Source organism: Microcaecilia unicolor, chromosome 9, assembly GCF_901765095.1.
Source record: "Microcaecilia unicolor chromosome 9, aMicUni1.1, whole genome shotgun sequence".
Taxonomy (NCBI): Eukaryota; Metazoa; Chordata; class Amphibia; order Gymnophiona; family Siphonopidae; genus Microcaecilia; species Microcaecilia unicolor.
In genome coordinates, this window is record NC_044039.1 from 22,899,025 (window position 1) to 22,913,507 (window position 14,483).

Genomic DNA, 14,483 nt, shown 5'->3' on the forward strand with positions numbered 1-14,483 from the left:
CCAGCGTCAGCTCCGAGCAGAGGGTAGGTTTTCAACGGTAGGAGCAGGGTTTGTTTGTGCGCTGTTCTCTGAGCATTGGGAGGGCACTGCAAACGACCCCCTTTAACATCCGTTTGGCTACATTTAAATCCAATTTGCAGCCGAGTCTCTGGTGCTTTCCTGCAAGAAAGCCCTCTGCGCATTCTGCGTAGAATAATATACGCGCTATTCCGCCGCTAACTGGCGTTAACGCTGGTGGGTAGGTTTTGAGAATCGGCCCCTCAGTAAGGGAAAAGGAAAGGGGATGGGATTTGATATACTGCCTTTCTGTGGTTACAATCAAAAATCAAAGAGGTTTACATATTATGCACAGGTACTTATTTTGTACCTAGGGGAGGGTTAATTTTATTTATTTATTACATTTGTATCCCACCTTTCCCCACTTGTTAGTAGGCTCAAAGTGGCTTACATAGTTCCGGAGAGGTGATTACAGACTCCAGTGTGAACAAATACAGTATAGGGTGTACTATTACAGTGACAAGTACAGTAAAGAAGTATCGGTAAATAGGTTGGGGTGATTCAGGCAAAATGTTAGGGTGTGATCATGCGTCGGGGTTGAAACCTGTCCGTTTCCTGATTAAAATGCCACATTTCATTATTCGGTGTTTATGTCAGATACTGTGGGGTGGAACTGAGTTTGATTCCCACTTCAGGCACAGGCAGCTCCTTGTGACTCTGGGCAAGTCACTTAACCCTCCATTGCCCCATGTAAGCTGCATTGAGCCTGCCATGAGTGGGAAAGCGCGGGGTACAAATGTAACAAAAATAAATAAATAAAACAAAATGTGGAGGAAAGCAATGACTTAATCCAGCCTTTGGCCACTAGAGGGCACCTCTGATTTGTGAAGTGAATATTGTATTTTTTTTTTATATAACCGCCACTTCATGTTTACAAGTATTAAAGGGGAAAAGGTCAACGCATTAAATTAGGTCTGAGTACAACTAAGAACTGTGCAGTAAAATGGGGTTATAACCACGGAGTACCAACATGTCCTTTAATCCAAGGTTTAGAAGCCACAGAGGGCTACTCCAGGAGCTGAATATCAATATCTATCATCAAGCAATTGACTAAGCACTTTTCCCCCCACCACAAGCTAGCACAAGGCTGCTCAAAACTCCAAACCACATCCTTCAGCCCTGGCTTCCAGCGGTGCACATTCACTTCCTCACAAATCAGGGATTAGCACCTGGCAGTGTTTGAGATGAGCCAGGGCTCTGAGCTACCTAGAGCAGCAGGAAGTCGACAATGTAGGAAGCTCAGATCCTCCACTAGCAGGAACAGTGCAAAATCTAGTTCCATCCATAGTATAGAGTTAAACGGAAAACAGGAAGCGGACATTTGACACTTGGATCTGGGATCAGCAGCAGCTAGATGGGTCTGGCAGAGCTTCTAGCAGCCATGTGCTTGTTTTATGAACCAGGGGCGTAGCCAGACTTCGCGGTGGGAAGGGGCACATTTTGTTCTGCCCCCCCCCCCCCCCCCCCCACTGCCTTAGCAAATACCTTGGCTGGCGGGGGTCCCCAACCCCCGCCAGCTGAAGCCTCGTCCAGCACTGGTCTCAGGCGCTACCGCAATGCCTGCCCTGCTCTGTCTTCCCCTCATGCACGCTTTTAGTGAAATTGAGCATGCTCAGCTTCACTAAAAAGGAGCATGCCGGACATGAGTGGAAGACAGAGCAGGGCAAGCAATGTGGCGGCACCAGACCCCGGCGCTGGACAAAGCTTCAGAAAAACCACATTGAGCCTGCCAGGAGTGGGAAAGCGCGGGGTACAAATTAAAAAAAAACAAAAAAAAAAAAAACACCAGGATCCCAGAAGAAATTTGGGGGGCCCATGGCCCCACATAGCTATGTCACTGTTATGAACAATTTGCTTTTAACTTTTCAAACTTATTACTGGCTAGCACTCAGTTGCCCATTAATAACTTATATAAGAATATCAAATTACAATACTCGGTCCAAAGGGCCCATTTAGCATGCATACCACGTGAAAGAACGGAATCTGATCATTCAGCAACTGAAAACGTATTATTTTTAAACAGTTGAATGAATTATACAAATCAGTAGGGTCCTGGGTAACTGAATGCAAAACAAAAACAAATCCGCAGCTACAAATCACTGGGTTGCATCCAGTCTGTCCTTTGTCCCTTCCTACTACATCATCACTTAATATGTTGACTTAAGACTAGATAATAAATGTGTGTTTGCTCTGCTCAACGAAGAGGGACAGGCACAGTGACTTGTCTTGGCAGAAAGGCAACCCGGAACCGATACACCCTACTGCTCAGTTTAAGCAGAAATGCCAAGGGTGGCCAACCGCGGTGATGGAGATTGAAGGCCAAATGAGTGAGATTTTTCTTGTGGGCCCCAGTCATGTGTAAAACTAGTTCTGGCAGATCCACATTCCAAAAACTGACCTATGGCAATCAATAAAGAGAAAATAAAATACTTTTTTCTACCTTTCTCATCTGGTCATTTTATTTTTCTTATTATCTCTTTGCCAGAGTCTACTTGTCCATTTAGCACTTTTCTCTCCATGTCCAACATCCATCTTCTCTCTACATCCCTATCTGACATCACCCTTGTCTTCCCGCCATGTTGAGCATCTCTCATATCTGTGTCCCTATTCGCCACCCCCCCCTCCCCCCACTTGCCAGCATCTCTCTCTTTTTTTTTTTTCCTTCCGTCCTCTCTCTCTCTCCTGGCCAGCATCTCTCCCCCTCTCTCTTTCCTCCCCTCCACCCCCCCGGGGTCCAGCAAGCGTTCCTCTTTCTTCCCTCACTGCCGTCTCCCCTTTGCAGGACCAGCGCCTCCCCTCTTCCTTCTTTCCCCACAGGTCTTTGCACCTCTCTCTTTCCTTGTCCTTCCCCCTCCCTTCTTAAGTCCAGCACCTCCTTCCCTCTCCAAGCCCTTTTTCTTCCTCACCCCCTCATTGGATCCCTACCTATTCAGCACCTCACACTCCTTGCCCTGGTGGTCTAGGGTACTGCTGAGCAGCAGCAATCCCCAGCTGATGCTGCCAGTGCCGGCTCCACAGTTTAAAATGGCAGCCGCGACCTCTCACGGTAGTCCTGCGAGAGTTCGCGGCCACCATTTTAAACTGCGGCGCAGGCACAGAAAGAAGCGATTGGGGAATCGCTGCTGGTTCACCAGACGTCAGTCGCCTCCTCTCAATGCGTGAGAGGGAGCTTTGGCGTGTGAGCTGGAGTCGGGGGCCCAATGCATGTGTCACACATCGCATGAATCACACATCAAATGTGTGTGACTTGGTATGTCTGGTTTATATAGTTGTGGAAGAAATATACGGTCTGTGCCAGAGCCAGTGGTGGGAGGCGGGGCGGGAGGTTGGGAGGAGGGGATAGTGCTGGGCAGACTTATACGGTCTGTGCCAGAGCTGGTGGTGGGAGGCGAGGCTGGTGGTTGGGAGGCGGGGATAGTGCTGGGCAGACTTATACGGTCTGTGCCAGAGCCGGTGGTGGGAGGCGGGGCGGGTGGTTGGGAGGAGGGGATAGTGCTGGGCAGACTTATACGGTCTGTGCCCTGAAAAAGACAGGTACAAATCAAGGTGAGGTATACACATGAGTTCATCTTGTTGGGCAGACTGGATGGACCATGCAGGTCTTTTTCTGCCGTCATCTACTATGTTACTATAAGTGAAGCGGACAGAGGGAGTAAGGTGAAAATAGCTTCACTAGTACAGAAGCAGACAGCAGCCCCTTCCCCTCCCTAAAACCACCACCAATTATGTTTTCTTTACTGAAGACAGGTACAGCAGTTAAAATTATCAAAGATGCGTATTTTCAAAGCACTTAGACTTACAAAGTTCCATAAGTTACTATGGAACTTTATAAGTCTAAGTGCTTTGAAAATGAGCCCCAAAGTCACACAGAAATCCAATCATACTAAAAAGCACAAAAAAAAATAATAATAATAATTTTAAGAAAAATAAAAACCTAGCAAAATTCAACCTTAACATTGTCTTTCTGAGCCTTGAAAGCCCAGTCATTAAGAATTTCACCACCTATGAAACCATTCAATTATTTATTTTCTTTTTACACACTTGTATTAAAATAAATGTCTTTTCCTAACGTGCTGCTTGGTGAGGCAGTAATGGGCAGATGATCCGAAGCAAACGCAGGCGCTAGAGGCTGTTAGCTCCCAACTAGCGTCTGCGTTTGCAGCCGCCCTATAATCAGAGCCCCCCACCGTGTGAAACAACATGCTGACGGGCTCTGAACGCAACTAGCGTGCAAATGCATGCTAAACATATTCCTCACCAATGCTGTCCGAGGCAAATTCCATCCCCCCCTAACCCCCCTTGCATCCCCCCCCAAAAAGCCCTGGTTGCCCAGTGGCCACAAAATCAACCCCCCCCCCAAACCTGGTGATCTAGCGGCCCTCTTTCTCACCCCCCTATACCTTTGTTGGAGGAAGGAGGAACACGCCCTCCTCTTCCACCAGCGCCGCCTTGAAAATAGCGGCGCCCAGCCCAGTGCATCCTGGGATGCGCTGGGTGGGGCTTCACACACAGGATGCACTGCTGGAAGAGGAGGGAGTGTATCTCCCTCCTCCAACAAAGGTACGGGGGGGGGGGGGCAGGAAAGAGGGCCGCTACACCACCAGGTTTGGGGGTGTTTTATCTGCGGCCCACTGGGCCACCTGGGCTTTTTGGCGGGGGGATGCAAGGGGGGTTGGAGACCCACTGGATCTCCAGCCCCTCCTGAACTTGTGTTGGGGGGAGTTGGGGGGGGGGGAATGGAGGTTTCGGTGGGTCTCCATGCTGTTTGGGGTCTGGTGGTCTCACGGACCTCCAGCCATGCGTTTGACAGGTCTGGGCTTTTGACAGCCTAGACCTGTCAAATAAGTGTGGGAGGAACGTGCCCAAGTGCGTGCTCAGGCACAATCCTCCCGCACTTTACCCTATAATCAGAGATAATAGCGCACATAAATTTGCATGCTATGATCTCTGATCATAGTGGCGGTAAAGCCCCACACTGTTTTTAGAGCGCTGTTTGGAACAGCGCAGGGCTTTCAATCATCTGGGCATGAGAGCCAGCCTGCAGAGCAGCTCTATGAAAATGGGCTTGTAAAGAGCAGGGGTGGCTCACAGTACCTGTCAGCAGCAGCCTGTACTGAGGAATCCTCTGAACTGGCTTCAACAGGTAGTGCTTGAGTGCCAGGCTGGCACAGCGAGGGCTCATCTGAAAGGAAACAAGCCAAAAGGGTTACACATTAAATCCCAGCCTCCTGATTCACAGCCCTCTTACCTCCCCCATGTGTGAAAACTTGTCATCATGGCTCCAAGCTCCAGCCACAGCTGTCACCCTTCTATGGCACAAAGGATACACACGAACAGGACCAGGTTTCTTTGAGATTTTCTCGGGAAGAAAAACTGATCCAGATGGGCAAACAGCAGCTGGCGGGTGGGTCAGGAACTGGGACGGCAAACACTCAAGCTATCCAAAGTGGTGGAGAACCAGAGACAGACACACAGGGGCCGATGCAGAAACTCTGCGCTACATCTATGTGCTGACATTTAGCGCACAGCTTCCTAACAAAAGAAAATAACGCTAACGTTTTTGCAGCCCAACAGAGTAACCAAATTATACGCAACTAAACCCAGCTCAAGGAATGCGCTCTAATGTGGGTCAGCACACTGGACGCAGCTCTATCTTGCAATGCTGGAGAACGTGGTGAAGGCGGTTAGCTTAGCAGAGTTTAAAAAGGGGTTAGACGGTTTCCTAAAGGACAAGTCCATAAACCACTACTAAATGGACTTGGGAAAAATCCACAATTCCAGGAATAACATGTATAGAATGTTTGTACGTTTGGGAAGCTTGCCAGGTGCCCTTGGCCTGGATTGGCCGCTGTCGTGGATAGGATGCTGGGCTCGATGGACCCTTGGTCTTTTCCCAGTGTGGCATTATGTACTTATGAATGCGATCAAATGTCGTTTTGTACAGATTATTGCTATACTGATCTTTATGCACAGAATAGCATTCCAACATCTGTATACGCTCACAGCTCCCGAGTACTGACACAACTTTTGTGTTCCAGCACCATCTCCCCCTCAGCTCTGTCTTCTCTCTCTCGTTTTTTTTTTTAATCCACTCCCTTTATAGAATTCAGAAAAACTTGGGGTTCTCGAGAAGCTGGAATGAAATCCTCACTGCTGAGTGCAGAACAAGTTAACCCTTTACTCCGCCTCGCAGCTTCAGCCCAGAACACCTTATGCTCCGTTCTTTCTACTTTCACTCCTTAAGTTGATGATTTCATTTTTTTTTTTTTTTTAAACCCCTTCACTGCATCTGCTGATGGAACTGGCAGTATATCAAGTCGCTGAGGGTAAATGATAGATAGAGAGATAATTTATTAATGACCTTTGTACTTCTTAAGAAATCACAGGGCACTATAAGGAAGATGCAGCCCATGCCAGTGGCGTAGCTAGAACTGAACGGGCCCTGGATGGAAAATTAAGAGGGGCCCCACAACACCAGCTCTCCCATGATAGTGGGGACTGGAGGGGGGGAGGGAAATCACTTCAGAGCACCAGTAACCAAACCCTGCAAAATGGAAAACGTATTCCAGACCTATATATATCTACTATAATAAAACGCACCCTCAACGTTCTGAGGACAAAGGTTCTGAACTCAGAGCACAACGATAAAGGGTTTGTAACTTCATGGTGGTGAAGCCATCCCACTATGACTTTGTGCCCCGCCCTCGCGTCAAACGTCATGTCTTCAGAACCTTTGCCCACTGAACGTTAAGGGTGACAACGAACGAATCGCAAACGTGTTTTCCTACTCCTCCCCCTGGATGTCCAACACCCACCTCCCGCGCCGCCCACCCCCCCAAAGCCAACCACGAAAAACCACAAAAAAAAAAAAAAAGAAGCCCTGCTACAACATGCTGGAGGTGCAACACCCACCCCCGCACCGCCCCTCCACCAACCCAACCACGAAAAACAAGGCAACAAAATAAGCAAAGCAACAACATGCAGATGACGCAACACCCACCCCCCACCCCTACCCACCCACCGACGCGCAGCTTTGCTGCCGGGGAACTCGAAACCCAATCCACCCACGAAAAACAAGGCAACAAAATAAGCAAAGCAACAACATGCAGATGAAGCAACACCCACCCCGACCCGCAGCTTTGCCGCCGGGGAACTCGAAACCCCGCAAGAACAAGTCCTGACTCCGGCATGATCTTCAGCATTACTAGCCTCTGGAGGCAGGGCTTCTGTGCGTCTGACGTCCTGCACGTGCAGGACGTCAGACGCACAGAACCCCGCCCTGCACAGGCTACCAATGCTGAAGATCACGTTGGAGTCAGCACAGCACACAACAGAGGACTTCTGCTGGCGGGATTTCAGGTCCCCCGCCAGCAAAACTACGAGACGGTAGGGTGGGATGGCGGCGGCAGGGGGGGGGGGGGGGCGGCATCGTGCAGCGACGGGTGCATCGCGCGGAGAACACTCCGACGAAAACCTTGCTAGCGCCCGTTTCATGTATGTATATATATATAACAGTCATAATAAAGCAGCATTAAAGGTGAGGACTCAAATAGCAACAAACCCTATCAAAGTATCCGCTGTACACTGCGCCTTGGATGAAACCTCTTCATAAAGGCAGTTAATAAATCCCCATAAATAAATAAATAAAATAAATTTTTAAAAAAAGGGCAGCATCCTAGAATACCAATATACTTCAAGTTAGAGTGTCACAGACCCCTATACAAAAACTAGAAGAATATATCTCATGTCTTTCACTCCCGTAGAATACCAACAGAGCCTCCAATACAGAATAAGTAACCACTAACGAGAAATAGGAACTCCAAAAAAGTCTGAATGCAATACAACATGGGAGAAACAGAACAGCACTAACTCCCAGGACTCAAAAGGCAACAAACCTTATCTGTGAAAAAAAGCAACACTGTAAATATTATACCAGATCCTAATACACCATCTACTGAGAAAACAGGACTGCTACAGATCTCTGCATAGAAACTATATGCTAGCAGCATGTCACTTTTTGATCACAGACACCTCAACAAATGTGAAACAAGGGACCACAGATCAGTAATACAGATATGAAGGCAAAAAAAATGAACTGGAAACCTCAACAAGTCAGACTCTGCATGTACAGCAAAAACTAGAGAACAAGAAACTGATATGCAAGGTATCAAGACAAGCACATTTCCCAAAGCTGCCATATTCCAATTAATAAATTCAGAATAAAATAACCTTTTCCTACCTTTGTTGTCTGAACATTTATTTTCCTATTTGCTTTGTACCAGTGTCTCTTTTCTGCTTTTCTCCCTTTTTAACTAACTCTCTTTCCAGGGTCTCCTGTCCCCCCTCTGCACCCCTATCCATCATGTCTAGGAATCTGCCCTCTTAGTCCCTGCCCCTTCCTTCCCCCTTCACGTTCAGCATCTCCTCCCTCTGTGTCTTTATCTTGCTCTGTCTAGCATTTCTTCATTTTGGTTCAGTCAATAATTTTATCTCATTTAGATTATTGCAGTGGTTTATACTGTTTGTTACCAGTTCAAATGATTTCAAGGCTACAGGTTCTACAACATACTGCCGCAAAGATGGTGTTTGATCAAGTTACATTAGCTCCCTATAGATACTCGAATTTCTTTTAAGTTAGCCTGTTGGATTTATAAAATATGTACGTGGCGAAACAGGGGGTTTTCAACAGGGTTGCCAGGTACCCGGTCCCCAAACCCGCCCAAAAAGTTCACACCCCCACCCCCGCCGTCATCAACCCCGCCCCCACAGTCGGCCCCGCCTCTTCTGGCAATGACCACGCCCCCTCCATCATCAGCCCCGCCCAAAACATCATCAGCCCTGCCCCCCGCACCCCAAAAAACCGCACAAAAAACGCAGAAAAAACCCCAAAACAAGCCCAAAAAAACGCGACCCACAGCGGGCAAAAATTTCCTGCAGCGGGTCGTGGAAAACCGCCCACCTGGCAACCGCGGTTTTCAAGCCTGTGAGCTGTATTGATCTTTTCATGCAGTATGTTTTTCTTGTTTGGCCAGAAGGTGGTGTTTTTTTTCTATTTTAAAGCTGTTGCAATTTAAGCCCTGTGGGAAGGCAACCTGCACTGTCACTGGCCACTTTCAAAAGTTGGTGCTCTGAGTTCTGATTGGCCCTGGAGTTCAAATACAGCCAGGAGGCACTCCCTTGTCTGAGTGCAGAGGGCAAACATCTCTGCACTGAGGAGGACCTGTTCAAGAACTGTGAGCAGTTATTTTCCTGAAACTCCCCAGGTAGCAACACAGTGTTTATTGATCCTTATTCAGTTACCAGATATGTTTTTCCACCTGTTTTATATCGTACACTGTTCTATTTTTGTGATAATAAATCCATTAGTTTATTGGCTCTGATGTCCTGGACTGACTAAGAATCCTGGTGTTTTGGGTCTTTGAGTGCTTTCTAGGAACTGTGGGACCCCTGGGAGTGTGGCCCCAGTGTCCTAGACACCACCGGGGGAATAACTTGAGAGTGGGAGACTAGCTCAGAGGCAAGTAGAACCCAGTTGGTGGGAAGAGGGTGCAGTGTAGAGCACATGCCCAGGTGCAGGCGGGCCTGAGCTGTGTTGGGGAATAACCCTCTAAGTGACCGCAGGGTTAGCCCCAGGCGAGTGACTAGGCATTTTGTGACATATTCCCTTTATTTGCGCTGAAATCTTAAGAGTACAAGTGAAGAGAAAAAAATGCCACATAGGAATATAGAAAGTTGATGTCAAGAAAATATACCTCAAATTCTCTGACTACAGCAGCAAACCCTGGGTTCTTCTTACACTGTTCATCCAGCAGAGCGACACTCTTCTCAAACTCCCAGATGTATGTTGAATACATCTTTAAGTAAGGGCCTTTCTTCACAAATATATCTGCAATTTTCTGATGTTCGTTCCTGGGGGGGGGGGGGGGGGGGGGGGGAGGAACACAAAGGCATATGATACAGCACATCTGTTGCATGTATACAGAATCCACTGGATATCACCCAGATCCTCCTAAAGGAAGCGAACACTCTGGGTTCATGTGAGTTTCACAGTGACACAGCCCTGCGGCTGCTGTAGCATGTGCTCAATATCCAAGCATCACCCTCTACGTCCACCCCAGAATAACACCGCTATGTACTGTCCAATAATCTAGTGCCTCACCTCACCTTCACGCAATTTTGGGCCTGATATTCAGCTAGCAGCGATCTGTTAACCGCCACAAGCATTACACCAGCGCGGGACAAACACTTCAGCTAGTGGGGGTTGGGGACCCCCGCCAGCCAAACCAGGGGCCCCAGAGACAATTTGGGGGGGCTCAGGCCACCACAGCCCCCCCATAGCTACGCCACTATTGTGAGCCCATTATGGATAGTGCAAAGTGCCTGTAACAGAATGTAAACCACATAGTCGCCTCAGGAAACACTTGTGGTATATCAAGTACAGAAAATAGACAGTTTTCAGTTCAGCGCTAACCGGTTATTTTCAGCAGAGCTAACTGATTAAATGCCACTGAAAATTAGCCCCGAATAGGTGATTTAACCAGCCATGAGCCGTTTTTGGCCGGTTAAATCTCTTTGAATTCTGTTTTACCTCGTCAGTAGTAGGTCCAAGATGAGTTACAGTTGGGCCCAGTAGGTATTTCGCTCTCTTCTAAAGTCAGTTCTACACGGTGTACCTAAATTTAGGCAGTATTTACACACACTAATTTTCAGAATAGGGGAAGGGAAGGGAAATGGGACTTGATGTACTGCCTTTCTGAGGTTTTTGCAACTACATTCAAAGCGGTTTACATATATTCAGGTACTTATTTTTGTACCAGGGGCAATGGAGGGTTAAGTGACTTGTCCTGAGTCACAAGGAGCTGCAGTGGGAATCGAACTCAGTTCCCCAGGATCAAAGTCCACTGCACTAACCACTAGGCTACTCTGGCACACTTAGGAGCACAATGACCCCGCTAATTGCCATTTCCATGAGGAGTGGCCTAGTGGTTAGGGTGGTGGACTTTAGTCCTGGGGAACTGAGTTCGATTCCCACCATTTCAGGCACAGGCAGCTCCTTGTGACTCTGGGCAAGTCACTTAACCCTCCATTGCCCCATGTAAGCCGCATTGAGCCTGCCATGAGTGGGAAAGCGCGGGGTACAAATGTAACAAAAAAAAAAAAAAAGTACTAGGCACTAGTCTATAAAATGTGTGTCAAAAGCACTTACCCCCCAATTCAATACAAAGCATTAAAAAATGCACAGGTAAATTTGGAAGCCCAATTTATGCAACTCATTTTACCAAGTTTATTAAAGAACTTCTTATCCCGCCCATAAAAGAAAATATGTCTGAGCAGCTTACCTTCTAAATGAATAACAAGCTAATTAGTGCCAATTAACTGGCTTAACAATTTATTGGCACTAATTATATGTAATTGGAATTTATGAACCCAAATTTTACGAGTACAAAAAAAAAAAGCAAGAAAGAAAAGAAAAGAGGGAGCAGAAATGGGAGGGTCATGGGCAGAATGGGGGCATTCCTAGCATTTACGTGCACCGTTATAGAAGGGGGGGGTTGGATACACGCCTAATTCAGATGCTTACATTTGCACCACGTTTCAGCTGGTGCAAATGGTGGCGCCGATTTCAAGTTTATTCAAGGCTTGCTACACTGCAAATCGGAAACCATCTATGCAGGCCTAAGCGCTATTCTAGAAACTGCGCCTAACTAAGTGTGGCTTATAGAATATAGCTTTTTTTTTCAGTGTCATATGTAGAATTCACCCTTCATTGCGTAAATGCGAAGGGGCGTAAACAAGGGTCATGTGTGTGTGTCTCCAAGATATGTGCGCAACTTATAGCACTTAGGCGCCAACAGTTACAACTGCTACTGGCTTGGCATAACTGTTGGTATCTACCTTTAGGCGTGCCGACGCCAACATATGCTACTATTCTATAATGGAATCTTTAGCGCCAAGATGTCGTTATGGAATTGGCGCTCAGCACATGGCATTTATGAACTCTAATGCAATATCACTTTGTATTTCTCAATCCGGAACGGCGATCGCCACTCCGGCACAATGTAAGCCACGTTGAGCCTGCACACAGGTGGGAAAATGTGGGATACAAATGCAACAAATAAATAAATAAATAAATAAATAAAAGCACACTAAGGGGATTTTCTAAGCAGGGAAACAAAAAATAAATAATACTAGAGGGCACGATACGAGATTGAAGGGGGGCAGACTCAAGAAAAATGTCAGGAAGTATTTTTTCACGGAGAGAGTGGTGGACGCTTGGAATGCTCTCCCGCGGGAGGTGGTGGAGAGGAAAACGGTAACGGAATTCAAACATGCGTGGGATAAACATAAAGGAATCCTGTTCCGAGGGAATGGATCCTCAGAAGCTTAGCTGAGATTGGGTGGCAGAGCCGGTGGTGGGAGATGGGGCTGGTGGTTGGGAGGCGAGGATATTGCTGGGCGGACTTATAAGGTCTGTCCCAGAGCCAGTGGTTGGGAGGCAGGGATAGTGCTGGGCAGACTTGTACGGTCTGTGCCCTGAAAATGACAGATCCAAATCAAGGTAAGGTATACACAAAAAGTAGCACATATGAGTTTATCTTGTTGGGCAGACTGGATGGACCGTGCAGGTCTTTTTCTGCCATCATCTACTATGTTACTATGTATATTAAAGAAACCTTACAAGAGCAGCCTTCTGTGACATAAATGTTTCTATACCCCCTCCCCACACAGTGGAAAACCTAAAGCCGTGGAGAATATCTGCAGAACTTCTCCCGCAGGCAGATCCAAGGAGGGGAGGTGGGGGGGGCCTGAATTTACCAGTGAGCCATTCTCTCCTCCAGCTCTCGTAGCATAGCCCGGTTCAGCTCATACAGTTGAGGCAGGTAGTACAGAATCTGATTCAGGATCTTGTCTTCAATGACGGTCTTCCCCAGCTGCCCGGAAGCATGGGCCACCGCATCCCGGAAATCCTGCAACAGGACAAAGAGAAATTAACCAGCCAGGCGGTCTTCTCTGCATGCACGGTCTTCCTTCCCTTGCAACACCAGAGTAGGGAATCCATGTCACTCCCTAGAGGAGGAAATATTCTAGTGAAGTCTGGCAAGTCCTCACGGTGGAAAATTCTGCTCTCTAGCAACTATTTCTAAGGCTGTTTCAGTCAGAGGTCTGTAATTTTATTTGTTTGGTCAGCAAAACAAAGAAGCATGCCATTTCACCATCTCCTAGCGAACTGGCAGAGTCTAATCCATGCTGAAAAACACTGGTGTGCAATTCACAATTAATGCTCTGCAGTGCTTCTGAATCACCCTTTAATAAAATCTTTACCTTTCCTTTTAAAGTTTAACAGCCGCAATTACACAGAAGAGAAACACCTTCTCCTATCCACGTGGTCCCTGCTGAATTTCCAGAGTAACAATACAGCTCAGAAGCGACAGGTTAAACCAGTACTAGTTACGGCCCACTGCATACATGGACTTGTAGTTATAATTAAAATGTTCTATTACATATTGTGTTGACATTGTAAGTAGTATACTATGCCATACTTTGTATTGTTATTCGAATACTTTTTCTGCTGCAAGTGTCTATTGCTCGTGTTTGATTTATTCTTATTGTACACCGCCTTGAGTGAATTCCTTCAAAAAGGCAGTAAATAAATGCTAATAAATAAATTAAATAAATGAAAATAGACCGTAAAACAAACTGCTCTCATTTACTGATATACTGAATCTCTCCGGAATCTAAGAATTTTTTTTTTTTACATTTCTCACACCACTTTATAATTCTTTCCCATTATCACTTTGGGAATAATTTTGTAACTGCCTACGTTTTTGTTAAGCATCTTTCATTCTGAAAATTATGCTTGGGAAAATGAGTTGCACAGCACACCTAATTTGTACAGACAACCTTCGCCAGGAAAACTGCACGCGTGCTTTTGGAAATTCTAAAATATGGAAATAAACGCAAACTCTGCCTTAAACTTCAGCTCCTGAAACACCTCAGTACAGGCACCTTTTATTTATTTATTGAGATTTTGCTCACACCTTTTTCAGTAGTAGCTCAAGGTGAGTTACATTCAGGTACACTGGATAGTTCTCTGTCCCAGGAGGGCTCACAAGCTAAGTTTGTACGTGAGGCAATAGAGGATTAAGTGACTTGCTCAAGATCACAAGGAGCAGCAGTGGGATTTGAACTGGCCACCTTTGGATTGCAAGGCTGGTGCTCTAACCACTAGGCCACGCCTTCACTCCAGAATCTTGCTATTCTTTGGGGTTCTATATGGAATGTCGCTACTATTTAAGATTCCAGAATCTTATTCATTTAGATTTTGCTCACACCTTTTTTACTAGTAGCTCAGGGTGAGTTACATTCAGGAACTGTCTTTTTCATGTATGGTGTACAGCACTGCATATGCCTTATAGTGCTATAGA

General features: G+C 46.6%; 1 protein-coding gene across 1 annotated transcript in view; it reads right to left on the reverse strand.

Annotated features, from left to right (window-relative positions):
* Window positions 1–14,483, reverse strand: part of FGD6 (FYVE, RhoGEF and PH domain containing 6) — a 170,444-nt gene that overhangs the window by 40,148 nt on the left and 115,813 nt on the right. Inside the window, exons 6-8 of the mRNA XM_030214964.1 lie at window positions 12,874–13,025; window positions 9,810–9,966; window positions 5,152–5,239 (exon numbers count right to left, since the gene is read on the reverse strand). Of these exons, the coding sequence (XP_030070824.1) occupies window positions 5,152–5,239; window positions 9,810–9,966; window positions 12,874–13,025 (397 nt within the window). The remainder of the gene's footprint in view (window positions 1–5,151; window positions 5,240–9,809; window positions 9,967–12,873; window positions 13,026–14,483) is intronic.